This window comes from Montipora foliosa, chromosome 9 (genome assembly GCF_036669935.1).
Source record: "Montipora foliosa isolate CH-2021 chromosome 9, ASM3666993v2, whole genome shotgun sequence".
Taxonomy (NCBI): Eukaryota; Metazoa; Cnidaria; class Anthozoa; order Scleractinia; family Acroporidae; genus Montipora; species Montipora foliosa.
Genome location: NC_090877.1, coordinates 39,132,739 through 39,147,738, shown reverse-complemented (window position 1 = coordinate 39,147,738; position 15,000 = coordinate 39,132,739). Strand labels below are relative to the sequence as shown.

General features: G+C 37.8%; 2 protein-coding genes across 11 annotated transcripts in view; one reads left to right on the top strand and one right to left on the bottom strand.

The window, feature by feature from the left end:
• Positions 1-15,000, bottom strand: part of LOC137969727 (potassium voltage-gated channel protein Shal-like) — a 34,409-nt gene that overhangs the window by 949 nt on the left and 18,460 nt on the right. For 5 of the 8 annotated variants that reach the window (XM_068816069.1, XM_068816067.1, XM_068816064.1 and 2 more), the window contains 3 exons: positions 7,304-7,607; positions 3,858-4,760; positions 1,505-1,613 (listed from right to left, as the gene is read on the bottom strand). In XM_068816069.1, coding sequence (XP_068672170.1) covers positions 1,505-1,613; positions 3,858-4,760; positions 7,304-7,557 — 1,266 coding nt within the window. In that variant the 5' untranslated portion in view covers positions 7,558-7,607. Of the gene's footprint in view, positions 1-1,504; positions 1,614-3,857; positions 4,761-7,303; positions 7,608-8,198; positions 8,306-12,102; positions 12,292-15,000 lie in introns of those variants that run through there. The other 3 variants (XM_068816065.1, XM_068816066.1, XM_068816070.1) reach the window with 2 other exon arrangements.
• LOC137969728 (beta-4C adrenergic receptor-like) overlaps positions 1-15,000 on the top strand; it is a 36,982-nt gene that overhangs the window by 4,996 nt on the left and 16,986 nt on the right. For 2 of the 3 annotated variants that reach the window (XM_068816072.1, XM_068816074.1), the window contains exon 2: positions 10,948-11,037. The gene's annotated coding sequence lies outside the window, so the exon portion shown is untranslated. Of the gene's footprint in view, positions 1-9,426; positions 9,584-10,947; positions 11,038-15,000 lie in introns of those variants that run through there. The other variant, XM_068816075.1, reaches the window with a different exon arrangement.

Here is a 15,000-nt window from a genome sequence, read left to right as displayed (position 1 = left end):
CACGTAGCCGACACAAAGCGCGGGAAAATGTGCACGCGCGAGCCATGATTGGGTTTGGTTTTACTTCTGATTGGTTGAAAAAATGGCGCGAGAACTTTGAACCAATCACTGAGTGAAGCAATGCAAAGCCAAAGGAATTCGCTAATTACTTTCGACACTCAATTGAAAACCGCTCTATACGTATAATCTATTACAAAATTCTTTTACAACATTCTCGAATCTGATTGGTTCTGCGCGCGCCTGTGGTTGTCCAATTACAGGTATCCAATACCTGTAATTGGACACCTACGCCATTCGCGCGTCAATCACGTGCACTTGGATGGGGTCTTCCTTTCTGTTTTCCCACTGTTTGCAAACCAGATACCATTCCATAGTTTCGTACCAATACTAGACAATGAAAATAATTGTAGGTTTGTTCTAAACATTTTACGTGGAAGTTCAACGTTACAATTACGTATTAATACGAAAAGAAAATATGAGGCCGTTTAGACTTCAGTTTTCAGGACTTTAATTTATAACTATATATGTGTGTATGTGCTCGTGAGTATGTATATTATGTAAGGTTTATGCAAGATAGAAGATAGTGTGAAAATAGTGTGTATTAAAGTTCCTACAAGTCATTTTGTGTAAGTTATCATGCAACTGAGAGTAATCTAAAAGAAGTATTATGTAGTCCGTAGGTCTCATGTAGGGTTTTTGTGATGTATGTTTGTATCTAAATAAGCAAATAAGTGAAGTGTTGTATGTAAGTATTTTGTGAAAGAAAATTAAATTTAAGAAAAAAAAAAAGAAACAAACAAGGCCAAGAATACACAAAAAAGATTTCAAATCATTCTGTTTATCAAATAGAGGCAAAGCTACAACTTCTACAAATAACGAAAATGAGGTTATATTTCCTAGAAGTGCTGCATTTACAAGAGAAAAAACGAACATTTTTTTAATAGTAGACCACATCTACCAGCACTGACTCAGTGTAGCTTTTTCTTAAGAAAACTTAAGAAAACTTGCAAAATGGAATTTAAAAACCTAAATGGGCCAACATCACTGAAAACACCATTTACGCTAACTAGAATGTTTCACTGCACTGAAATCGACAAATGTTATTTCACATTGGTATGAAGGGATTAATTCAGAACATTTATTCTAGAAAAGAGAAAAGAGCAACTTTCGTATGACCTTCAAAAAGTGTTCGCAATTTTTTTTCACAGCCCAATGTTTGGCAAGATTAAACAAAGCTTCTCCTTATTCCGGCCAAGGAAACTCCTAATATGGGCAGTAAACAGTTCGATTGCCCAGTCACATTACTGCACATCAAATAACGTCAAAACGAAACGACATTGTTTACATCCGCGTTCGCCAAGCCGATGAAAACTGATTCGCGCTCGTTTGTTTTTGTTCAAAAAGCCAATTAAATGCATGTTTTGCATTTTTGTTTATGTTCTGTTTTTACGTTTAGTTTTCAAGGTCATGTGAAAGTCGCCCAAACAGAGAATGGTTATCTCACCTTTTTCTGTATTACAGGAACAGGTAAAGCGATCATCAAGACACCAACAATACAACCAACACTTCCTATTAGTTTACCGATAACGGTGTGCGGTACCATGTCGCCGTATCTGAAGAGAACGAACAAATTGTCAGATTACTGCCATCAGTCGATAAATCAATCAAGCAATCGATCGATCAAACTATGAATGATCCATTCAATAAGTCATTCGGACAATGAGATAGTCAATTAGTACGGCAGGCAGCAAATTAGGCCCATTTTTAGCTTCGCCCTGTTTTTCGTTTCGTCAACTCCACAGTACGTACCACGCGAAACTAACATAGAGCCTGATCGCAGGTTATATTTAATAGGTGATTTTTTATCTGGCTTTCTCTTTGTCAGTCAATTATTATTTTCAATAAATTCATCATTACTTGTAGACATGTATTCCCTTCGGCCTGTCAGTCAGTCAGTCAATAGGATAGTACGCTCACTCTCATTGGTCCACAGATGTGTTTAGATGACAGTATGGAAACACGGCTGTGACATCACACGAAGTTTGGTTGGTTATGTATTGTCAGACGCGCGTTTTGATTGTCTGGTAGGAAATATGAGCGTGTATCAAGAAAAGCTGTTTCAATCAAGAGATTAAAAAACCAGCATTTTCCTTCATTTGTCGAATTATCTTTGAGGAAATATTTTATAAAAGCGATGGAGGACTCTTTTCCGTGTTTCCATAGCCTCATCTAAACACTCGGGGGAGTTGGGAGAATTCTCGACCGTTATGCAAACCCTCGACTGCGTATCGGGTTTGCATAATTGTCTCAATTCTCCCAACTCCCCCGAGTGTTTAGATGAGGCTATGGAAACACGAAAAACGTCCTCTATTGCTTAAATCTGTTAGTCCATTAGTCTGTCTGTCAATTTTAAAACCAATCATTATATTTTCAATGAATCATCATAATTATCATAATTCAGTGAGCTTGTCGTAATTATCATAATTCAGTCGGCTTGTCAGTTAGTCAATCGGTTCGTATTTGATAGATGATTTGTCGTCTGCCTATCAGCGTATTGGTCTGTCACTCCATTTTAGCATTAATCATATTCAATAAATCCTTCAAAACCTCATTAATAATTCTTGAGGTTAACCGCCTATCAAACATCGATAAAACGTCACGTGCACGAGTTAAAACCACAGGCAGACAACCCTAAGAATGCGAGAGCGCTTGACGTCACCTTATTTTGAGACAGTTGTAACGGCCGATTCAACTGATCGAGGAAAATATACCATAAATCGCGATGTTTCTTTTCGAAAATTCATTTTATGGACGGCCAGATAAATAAAGTTCACTCACCCACTATTTTCTGCGTTGTCCTGAGTGATTTGATGGGTTTTTGAAACGCTTCGATTTCCCCTTCAGATCCGACGCGTCGTCACATACAATTAAAAGACAAGGCTTGCAGCTTCCAAATTTTACCCACTTCCAAAGGTCGCTCGCCTCCTAGCCTTGGGTACGTAAAAAGTCGATAATTTTGCTACAATAGCATCGTGCCAAAAATCATTACATTTACACGGCTCTGCAACTTCAAAATCCTGCTCGATGTTCAAGCTTCGGTCGTTCATCGGCCGTCAAAATACACGCAAGATTTGCTCAGCCGTCGGGCTGATAAATCGGGCCAACGAATCGTACCGTGTAAACCGGCCTTAAGGGTTGTCTGCCGATAAAACACTCCTCATTAGAATTCGTTATATAAAGAATAGCAATGAGGCCCGGCTTGTTTTTCCTCAGTATGTGCTAATATCTTCCCTTCACATTTTGAACCTTTGATTGGACTCCCAAGGAACATGCTTTCTGTGAAATGTTTATGAAGCCGTTAAAAAAAAGGTTGCGAACCGTGTTTGATTTTTAACAGTACATCGTACCTCAGTCAGCAGTCCCTTTGGCTTGTCAGTCAGTCAATCAGTGAGTCAGTCGATCCGTACTTAATAAATAGAGAGCTTTAGATTCTAGTACGAGAACGACTACGAGTACGAGATTTTCTCATATGAACAGTGAGCGCGCGCAAACCATCGTCATTTTGGCGGGAAAAACTTGATGCCGTCGTCATTTTAGTACGAGGTTTTGCAAAAATGTCGTCGAATCAAAACAAGTCAACAACACGGCAGCAGTTTTGGCTTTTTTTGATGAGCAAAAGGGCTCAGTTACCAGCAATAAGAATAACTGAGCAACCTATACTGCTAACAAAGAGTAAGATTAAGCGTACGGGTTATAAATTTCCTTAGTATTTTCGCAAAAAACGGGCAGTCAAAACTCGTACTCGTTCTCGTCCTCGTCGTATAATCTAAAGGTCCCTATTGATTTGTTATACATACCCAGTTGTGGTCATGGTAATGACAGAATACCACATGGTGGCTGGAATGCTTTCAAACGGGTTTGTACCGTTCGATTTGAGATAACTTGGTTGCTCCGCATAGAACAAAATGCTTGAGAATAACACCACCCCGAGCGAGAAACTAAATAGGATAAAACCCAGTTCAGAAGCTGAACGTCTAATCGCAAATAGAAGACTTCTTAACCGGGTGGAGTGTCGAGTAAACTTGAAAACCCGAAACACCCGTAATACTCTCAGCAATACTAGCGTATTGAGGCTGTCCACTGAAGTTTGGAGTAAGTGCTCCAACGTTAGCCCAACATAGTAAGGTAATATTGACAACAGGTCGATGATGCTCATGAACTCTTTCACGTATTGGCAACGACTGGGCGCGGTTATAAATCGCAGAAGATATTCAAAAGTAAATATTGCAACACAGATACTTTCAAGTACAAAATAAAGGAAAACTCTTTCGTTCATGAATGCATTGATTTCATCACACGAATCATTCTCTTTGCCCTTCTGGGACAGATTCCTTCCACAAGTGTGATGTTTACAGAGATATTTATCATCACAAGGCGGAGGCGTTGATTCGGCAACAGTGCAAACGATACTTAATGCAATCATAAGCCCCGAAAAATAGTACCACGCCCTTCCAAGAGACGTCTCGCTTGGGTTTTCGAGTGTGTTCCATATTTTTCTAAGGGGCCAGCACCTGTCATCTGCCACTAATTTCACGTGTGGATCCTCCAACTTGAAAATTTTGTCCATCCTTATTTTTTTGGGTTGTCTGTAATCGTCCCAACAGCAGTTTGAAACGGCGTTGATAGAAATACGAAAGAATGACAGCTCGTCGCGAAAATCGTCAGCGCAGTATTCATTTGAGAAGTGTAACCTTCCAAGTCTGTGAAAAAATAAGGATTTAAAAAACTCGTGTTACAACATGCTGTAACAGTCAGTTTTGCTTGAATATGTCGATGTGGTTTTCGATTCAGTGTCGTAAGGCTAAAAGGCATGATTGTAAATACGTTAGCCAATGACAACGGCTGCAGTAAATCAAATGAACCAATCAGAGCTCGAAGCACATACAAGCAGCCAATTCTAAAAGCGGGAAAATTTGCTTTTATCCATGCGCAACATTTTGAACCAATCACAAAGCCCAAAGAAATCGCGTTATGACTTTTCCACTCTCAGTTCATAAGCGCTCTACGTATAGTGGTGTGAAAACCCACAGTTACTACTATGGTTAATTAGAAAACAGGCGAAAATAGTAAAATCAGGCCTTAAGGTGATTCCTCAGAAAAAAAAAGTGGTCGAACGATTTTCTTGACACTTTCCCTGAATGTTCCCTACTAATCCCTGTTTTGAGAACTAAAATAAAAAAGTTATGTCACCATGTTTGCTTAAGAGATATAATGGGCCAATATTACCTCATTGATGTCTGTACTGATACTAATCACGCGCGTTATTACTTCGGCTCAGGGTACATTTTGCGGTAGCTAAACGAGAGGGTTTTAAAAGTAACATTTGAAAAAACAACTGATAGGTAGAAAGTTTAGAGCATATGGGACACTGTCTTTGTATAGTTCATGGAAAAATCACTCAACTTAAAACGACGTCGACTCGAAACGTTCCTCGAGTCGTTGTTTTTAAGATCATAATTTACATCCCTGAGTAAGGGGCTTTGTGTACGTTTTTAGCTACATCTTTTTTTTCCTTCCGATAAATTTTTTTAAAAATTTTTTTTGTTTTAAAGGGGATAAGTTGTACGCAAAAATTATTAAAATAAAACATATAGGTCACCGTCCTCGTTTAAGAGTAAAACACCATCGTAGCTGTCTATCTCGATTATCGTAGATCGAAACAACAAAATTCGCCATGTTCTCGGAAAGCGCGCGCTTATTCGCAAAGAATTATGGTCATTCACAACTTCTCTCACGTGTTTAGAGAACTGTTTCAGCGTGTATAATCGACTAACGCATATTTCCAATGTTACAAATTTGACCAATTTATAGTTATTGACACACCGTATGCCAAGTTCGGGATGCGCAGTGCAATACTGAGGAATCACCTTAACATCCCAAAGTAAAAGCATGCCGCGCCAAACGTGACAAAGAAAAAAGAAAAAAAATCGTTATTGGCTGTAGTTGTACTTCGGATTGGCTGAAGAAGGAGCGAGAAATTTTTACGTTTAAATTAATCCTTGAAGATGACAAAATATTTACCTTAGAATCAACACGATTTGCGTTGTTTCCGCCCTCTCCAAAATCCGGCCATAAATATTCCTCTAGATTCCATACTTTTTGTTTTTATCTTAAATTAAGTCAGTGTCAAAAATAGGCTCATTGTCATAAAATGAAACTGGGTTTAAAAGAATGTGATTGACATATGTCATTGACATTAAAAGAAATGACAGGTGCTTCACGCGAAAGAGGTTGGCAATATATTGTTGTTTATAAATGAAAGAAATGTTTCTCTTGTACGATTCTATTTGATATGGAATTGTTTTCAGTCTCCCGACTTTGAGGAGCAATTGTGATCGGCTATTAAATCAACCAATCGATTGATCGATTTCTTTACCCACGTAACGTCCTAGGAGCTAAAAAGTTTTTATTCCAAAAACGCAGGTGCATCTGAAAGGTCCACTGAAGAATTAACAAAATATTAAACGTAACTAAAATTACAATCTATAACTCCATCATTATTTACATAAATAAAAAAGCAATTGTTAAATTTACAAAAAGAAGAGTTTGTCATCATATATTTAATCAGTATAATTACGAAGGTGGTTATTGAAAATTCTCTGCGCTGATTGGTTACCCTTAAGGTGACTATTACGCGATAATCATCTAAGTGTTTTTTGTCAAAACGGCCGCAAGCCGTCTTGTCGAGGTGACCATATTTTTCAAGTAATCACCTACGTAATTTCGCGTTTTTGCTTGCGTTAACTAGAAAACATGAAAAAACCTGGAATTTCAATAGAAACTGTTATATACGGCATACAGTTGAATATTTTAGTTTTAGTTTTACTATTATCTGTTTTTACGGACCAAACTAAATTCAATATTAATTGGCTTCAATATTAATTGGCTTCAATTATAATTGTGAGGCAATTTGTCTATCCCGCTCCCCCCAACTGAGAGGGAGCCTGTTTAACTGTAAAACGTTTTTTAGTCTGGTGACATTTGTATGCATTTTACATCTATATGCAATTACATTTATACTTCTTTGCCTCGATTAAAATATTTGTGTTTAACCCATGAAAGGAGTTACTTGGGGGTGTGAAATATATAGGTATTGTTGGTCGTATTTGAAGCTATTTAGCAATACCGAGTTACAGGCTTTTAAGTGACAAGCGTGATGATATTCGCTCATAAAATTACACGAGTATTTTTAAGCGTCGAGGAACAAATGTCTCGGAACACTGACAAAATAACCATAGCCTACCTGTAGTAGTTAAGTATGTGTCGAAACATCTGGGGGTCTCGGTCAAAAACATAAGTCTTCGTTCCTGGATCGTAGAACAGTTCTTTCTCCGGACTGCCAAGCAGTGTGCCGGGATGATTGTCAAAGTTATGTTCCCAAGTCTCGAATAACGTACCACCAACCTTAAAGAAAATTCGCTTGCGCGGTCGTTGAAAAGAAGTACTATCCAGTGACCAAATCGAGTCATTTCTCTCTTCTTCCTTTTTCTTGATCATATTTAAAGTGCTGGCAGAGTGAGAGAATCTTCGTGCTCCTGAACATCAACCTGTGGGATGAACAGATGTCAACCACCAATTTATAATGGCTTTGTTGACTCCAGCCGGCTTGTTTTTATTTCAACGAATGTTTAAAGCCATACTTAGCTTTCCGTTAATTTGCAATTTACGACACATATCAATTATTCAAGTCACGGACCGCCCTAACAGTTCCGACATGCAGATCCAGCGATGTTATCGCTCATGGCATTGATATATTTTCCGTCTGAATTTAGCTTTATGGCCTCCAACCTGCTTTTTGTCTCCTGATTTCTCGGCTACTTAACAGATTATCTTAGCAGTTTGAGGTTGTAGATGATATTCCATGCCTATAAAAGTTATAAACAACATATAATTCGTTCGAGAATAATCGACAGGATTTCAAACACGTTTTTAAGATTATAGTATAAGGTAAATAATATTTGCTGTCTTAAAAAGTAACATCATAACTCTTAAGGGTTGACTTTGGCAGAGAAAGCTAGAGTTGCTCTGAACTACAGAAAATACAAGTAGACTGAAATTTTGAACAAAATCGAATGCAGCGGAAATGACTCGGTCGCTTTGGTCTCAAAACATAAACGAAACTGGCCACCAAATCGTACCGAATCTCAGCTGGAAGCTTTTTACGACTTCCCTTGTCGGGTCCTCTTCCTGATTTGAAGCTTGCTTAAACTAAACTGCTTTAAGGGGGAACTGGTGACAGTGCCATCTGTTAAAATGTATTCATAAAGAGAACAATTATTAATACTTCCGCAACATCTGCCAATTTAAAACGGTTGCAGTCGTGTTTTAAAAATGGGACGGCAATCGCTATACAGTAAGATAATTTATTAAAGGTAACTTAACATTACAAAAATAAGTAAAATGTCTGTTGGATGCATGTTTTAATTCTCGTTTTTCGTGACTTCGGTACTTTGCAAATGTATTCATGTTTACGTGCAACAAATTACCGCACCACACAGCGGCACCAACCAACATAATAGTCATTTAGTAGTTGATGAAGAGTTTGCGGCTTCTATCAAACAAGGGGACTGCAAAATCGCTTATAGTTTGAGCCTTAAATATTTATTCCTGCTCTTTCGTAACATTAAAGGTAGCTCCCCAGGAAATTTTCTTTATAATTATCGAATACGGAATTTGATATGATAACTAGTAAGCACGTTTCCCAGTTCATCAGTGAAGATCAAGATAAAATAATGCATTGGATTGGTTAATAATAAGCTAGAAATTTTCAAATAGAAATAACCCAGCATGCTTGGTGTTATTCTCAAGCTACTGTAGGCATGATAGGTGGTTTTCACGTGACGTCATAGCCGTGACGTCATGTTGGTGGACGAAACTTGTTTCCATATCTCGAAGTGGCCTTGGACGTGAGGGGCCTGGGGTGGCGGTAGGGGGTAGGTGATCTGGTGACGTAGCTCGGAGGACTGGGGAGAAAAAATTTAACGCCGTATCCCACAACCGCGCACGGCCTTATTTTCGAATTTAATATGGCAGAAGCGTGGTAAGATCTCGCCGGGTCTACTTGAATATTCATTCAGTAACAGGAAATGTGGTAGACACGGAATGATGTGTTGCATTGATATGGCGTTAAATTTTTTCTTCCCAGTCCTCCAAATTACGTCACCAGATCACCTGGAAACCTTCACAAAAATGCTAACCTTAGGCCTAAATAATATGCTTTAGATAATGTTTAGGCCTAAGGTTAGCATTTTTGTGTGGGTTTGGGTTGTTCCAGGCCCCTCACGTCCAAGGGCACTTTTAGATATGGAAACAAGTCTTTACCGAAAACAAAAGATCTCTCATTAGCTGTTTTTGTTCGTCCACCAGCAATTGTGCATTACATCACTGTTATCTGCGTGTCTCTAGAGTTCGGTTGCAGCCACCTATAAAGCTAGCCGAATACAATCAAAGAGGTTAGAGGTTGTGAATCCAACCAATGCAAACAATCTTCGTATAAAGCTTTCAAAGATGTAATATTGTCAATGTAAGTAGATACAGTTGGATTTTTCTAAAATGATCATCTTTTTAAAGTGCAGTTCCTGCAAAATGTATGCTTTGTTGTTATTGACGTTATTATAAAATAGTGTGGTATTCTAAAGCCCGCTTTAGCACACTACAAGCAATGTAGCCGGGCCGGCAATGTAGATTTTTAAGTTGTGTAAACAGAACAAATAGGCGGCATATTAGGCACCTGTTCCAGGAATTATAGGGCCGGTGCTGAGCACATCTCAGGGGCTGTGCTCGGCACTACAAATGTTGGTACCGTACCGCTAATTTGGTGTGCCGTGCCAAGTTTTGTGCTTGTGTAAAAGGCTTTTAATTAGGTTCGACTACAAACTGAGTTGTTCTGCAGTGCGGTGTCGTGTAGTAAGACAATCGCGTTGTTGATGTGAAGAGACGTCCTTAAGTATGTGAGTTGTTTGTCCTGTTGGATCTTTTACCTTAATTAACTCAGTTGTTAACTGAAATTCAGCCAGAGTATGTTCTTCAAATTGTCTGATTGGATTATCGCGTTGCTTGCACCTGTCTGTTTTGCTAAACAGAAATCATTTGTGTATTTTTTAATTATTTGAAAGGGAGATGAAAATTAAAATTCCGCCTGGCTAATATAGATGGTTTGTAGCTAATCTCTGAAGACACAGGTAACAATGCTACAATGTAGAATTGCTGGCGGACGAACAAAAGGAGCCAATGAGAGATCTTTTGTTTTCGTCCTCCAACATGCCGGCGATGGCGTAACGTGAAAACCTTGACATATTCAAATGTGGCAATCTCGATCACGTGTTGTTTATGTCGTACGCACGCGAATTCGTTCGCTTGTAGCTGCTTAAACTCCCCTATAGCTTTTACAGCTTCAGCGAAGTGAAACGCAATCTACAGGAAAAAAGAATTAAGCTGAAACGAAGACATAGTAATTAGATTAGAGACTTTAATTTTTTTTTTTTTGAAATCATTAGCATAGGGTGAGGTTCCAAGGGTATTTCTTGCAGGCGGTAAAACAAAAAAACTACAGTAGATATTTTAAAAAGTCCTCTTGCCAATAGAGGATTGAAAGCAGCTGCCTTCTTCCAAGGCACTGAACTTTTTCCTACGTGCTTTTTCCTACATATTAAGAATAACTCGTTTAGTATACACCACGTAAATGAATAGTGCTTTCCGAGCATTCTCATTGGGTAGCTTGGCTCGGAGGTGAATAGCAAAGGATATCCGGAGTTTTGAGAAGCCAGTCAGCTCATGCACGCGTTCAACGCTATCCACTGTTTTAGCATATACTAATAAATACTATTCACCTCCACTTCTGTGAATAATAATAATAATGCTAAGTATCCGTTTCGTTTTCTGACGTAGATATATAGTTGCACGTAGCATCCGAAGCAAAGGTCAGGCCAGGTGTTACAAAGAGCTCAAGACCAACGACAGACACATCGAAGACTTGTGGTAAGTAGGTGGTTTACACCTTATATTGTCACCTTTATGTTAAATGACACAAACTGACACAGCAAATCTCACACAAGCTCGTTTTCTTCATCACCCAGCATTTGCGCATTTCACCATTACCGCCTACAAAAGAAGCCTAAAGATGTTTTCTTTTTCACGTTGTTGGAAGGAAACGGTATAATCGATTTAACTGAAAAATAATATATTTACATTACGAAAATCAACTGACTATTAAGCTGGTAAATTCCAGCTTGAAGATCGCTTCCGTTGCTGTAGTTACATTATCTGCTAAAGAATCGGAATTGATCCTATTTTCTAGCTTACAAAACCAACTGCTGGCAAAGAGGGCTTTTCGATCCACTCATATACTACAAGAGTTTTCAAAATAGAAGAGTAGAAACTAATTTATTTTATAAGAAAGAAAATTCCCATTAATACTTCTTTGAAGATTTGGATATAGTTTTCGTGCACAGTGTATATGTGAAAAAAATCCTTACTTTGTTTAATTGATGGCCGAACTTTTCTTAAATTATCATAAACTAAAGGAATATTGCTAATCAATGAAAACGAATGAAAAACCGAAAGATATCTATAAGCGATCGTGAAAAAATTACCCGGAAAGTGAGGCTAATTGCTTATTTGCCAAAAATAGAGGTCTTATTGGTTTAATCAATTTCATAGTTGTGCTCTGAATTTCCGGCAATTTATAGTTCGCAAAATGGAGCTCAGAAAGCCAAAAGTTTACTTTGCAATTGGTCAGTCGACTTCGTGAACAAGACTATGTTTAATAAACTGTAGCCACGAAACGGCAATTAGTCTTACTTGCCTCGCAGGTATTACACACAATTATTGCATGGAATGACAAACAAAATTATGCATATGCATTGTGTCTGCTTCACAAAGATATTCCGAAGAAAATTGCCTGCTTTCAAATACTTTTTCTTGCGAAAAAAACGAAAGGTTTATGCACAGCTTTGTTGAAACATGAAAATGAGGTACAAAAAAACGAAGAAGTCCACAAAATGACTCGTGAGTTGATATGAAAGCGAATACTGCGGAATTTACCTTTCTGGTTTCGAGCAGCCGCGACACAAATATAAAAATAGGTTTCTTCAGGCAGCGGCTGTCATATTTGGTCCAGAGGTGTTATGAAGGTCAGTTCGAACGTTAACTGAGAATAAAGCTTTTGAAATCACTCGTGGAAAAAATTGGTCATGATTCTTGTCGTCAGAAATGTCTTGTTGAATATGCAATCTTCATGATACCGTAGGGAAAAAAACACCAGACTTTCATCACGTACGGACTAATTTGATTGGTTAAGACGATTTCGATCGATTCATGTGGATTGCTGTTGTGAACCAGAACGCGTCAGGTTTACTAAAAAAAATGACAAACACAATGAAAGGAAATGTTTTCTTTCAGTGGATTGATGTAAAAGTTTTTTTCAAAACAATAATATTTGATAGGCACTCTCGTTAGTTATTATGGCTATTTTTATTGATTTGAGCGAAATGTGTATGTAATAATTTTGGTTAGTATTTCAAATCCTAAAATCTTAGTGAGAATAAATTAACATTGGTAATAAAAAAACTCATATCGATATCAGAAGCGAATTAAATTTCGAGTAATAAGGAAATGTTTTCTTTCATCAATAAAAAAACGTAATCCGTCCTATGTCTTTCTTATCAGTTTTAATTAGTTGCAAAAAAAAAACCTATTTCTTCTCTCGGTTTTGTCAGCTACAATAAAAACAATACCATTAAATTTTTTGATAAGAGCTGCCCAAAATGTCCGTGAAGGTTAGAAACTTAATGAGCTATGCTGAGAAGTTTTTATCGTGGCCGGCATGGAAACAAAACGCCTGCAAACTTAATAAGTTGCAGACAAACTCAATAGAGAACAAGCAGACGCAAAGTTAATTAATGGCACCCGAAGTTTATTGAGAGGCGTGTCAGAAATAGAGTTGACATACATTAGCATTAATTACGTATTACGTGTGGCGGGAAGAAGGTCACCGGAAAAAGAAGGACTTTCTAGCCTGAGTGTTAATCGATCGTCGGATTAACCTGCGATAAGGCGTACTTTTCTTTAGGACGCGACAAGGTACGCCTGATACAATTTCTTATCGAGTCGACTGCCGCCCACCTGTCAAAATTGATCTCATCTTGCGTATGCTGTGTCATGCTGTAAGTGTGAGCCAATCAAAAATTTCACCGGAAATTACCTGCACGTTGCGGTTCAAGGAAAGACGACGAAAACAAAATAGGACTCTAGCTGGAATGTGTGCGAAGTCAGGCTTTATCCCTACAATCAAAGCTACTAGTATTTCAGCAAATACCTCTTGACATTTGTTGCAGTTTTCATGTTTAATTAAGGACTGTGCCTACTATTGTTATCGCACATACGTTCTGCGCATCTCAAGATACTCGGATTTCCTATCGGTGATGCTTCCTAATACAGGAATATTTTTTGCGCGATTTAAAATTATGCAGAGAAAGTAGATCTTAGTAAGTACTATTGGTGTCCAAAAAGAAAATTGGGGGCATTTCATAGATAATTAAGCTTCAATTTGAGAAAGAACGCCATACATGGCTCTGTATTTTAAAGCTTTTTACAAATATTGTTCTTGAATTATCTTTGAAAAATGCGTGGTTACCCCTAATTGTCTTTTTCGATTTTAATAACACTTGTTAAGATCTACATTTCCCGCATAATCATAAACCTGATAAACCGGGGCAAAAATACCTTTGAATTAGTCGGTACCGTCGTTAAACCATCAAGGAACAAAGAATTTCGAGATAAAATCACAGAAAAAGCCGAATCCTTCATGTTATCATGCGCAATAACAGTACAATAAACTGTATTTAAACTCGAATATTTAAGTCAAAGATGCCAATAAAAGATGCAAATTTCTCCGAGGAAAATGGATTTTAAGAAATTATAGTTTTTCAGGAGCAGCTACGCAGCTACTATTTTGTAAGTGTCACTTAAAGCCATTGTTCAGCGCTTCCGTAAACATTGTCTAATTTCTTTGCCAAGCTCGGCTGATTCCACGATTGTGGCAGCACTAAGTCCGATTCGGCTCTTTTTTGATTCACAACTTATTGCTTCCGAATATATTCCAAAGGACTTTCCACAACTTCAAACATTTTCGAGTCGGTGGAAGTGGAACGATGCATTTTTTCTAGAATGTTCGGGACTTTAAATCCCGTAGGAAGTACAACTGCAATGTCTTCTTTCAGACAAACCATTCTTTGGATGCATTCTCTCTGCTCTTCCTTTAAATATTTTTGAAAAAAATCTGAAGTCGAAGCAACAGCAGCTGTAAACAGATCATAAACATCTCTCGGTGGCTACAGTATGATCAGATGTTAACTGATTTTACTTTAGTATGATTTGCATTTCTGTAACCAATCGGAGCGAGGCTCCAAGAGCTCTTTTGTTTCTCGGCCAATCAGACAAAAAAGCCAAATTTTGGCTTTTTCACATGCGATCCGTGCAGGAAATGTATCATGCCCTTCGTCTCCAGGATGATAAGTAGGGAGGGAGGTCATGATTGCAGGTTTTCGCCGGATCGCTTCGAGTGTTCAGTTTTCAGAGTATTGAGTATTAGATTTCAACCATGCTTAAGGCCTGAAACCGTCGAGTGAAGTGGTAATTCGTATGGAATATTGTAAAGAGATCATTAACCAGGAAATGGATTAAATACACATATAACGAAAACATTACAAGGCGTACAAACGTTTTAAAGTTTGTTTGTATGCAAGTTTTAAAAAACTGGCATACAAATTATTAATGGCGAACACGGATACACGGACATAAAAAAGAAATACAAATTTAAAGGAATGATACCAAACACAATAAACTGCTCGAAAACGTAATAAAATGACATACTTTAATAAAATTGAAACAAATACATGTATGATAAAATTGTTTCTCACTTAACAATATAAACAAGTTACA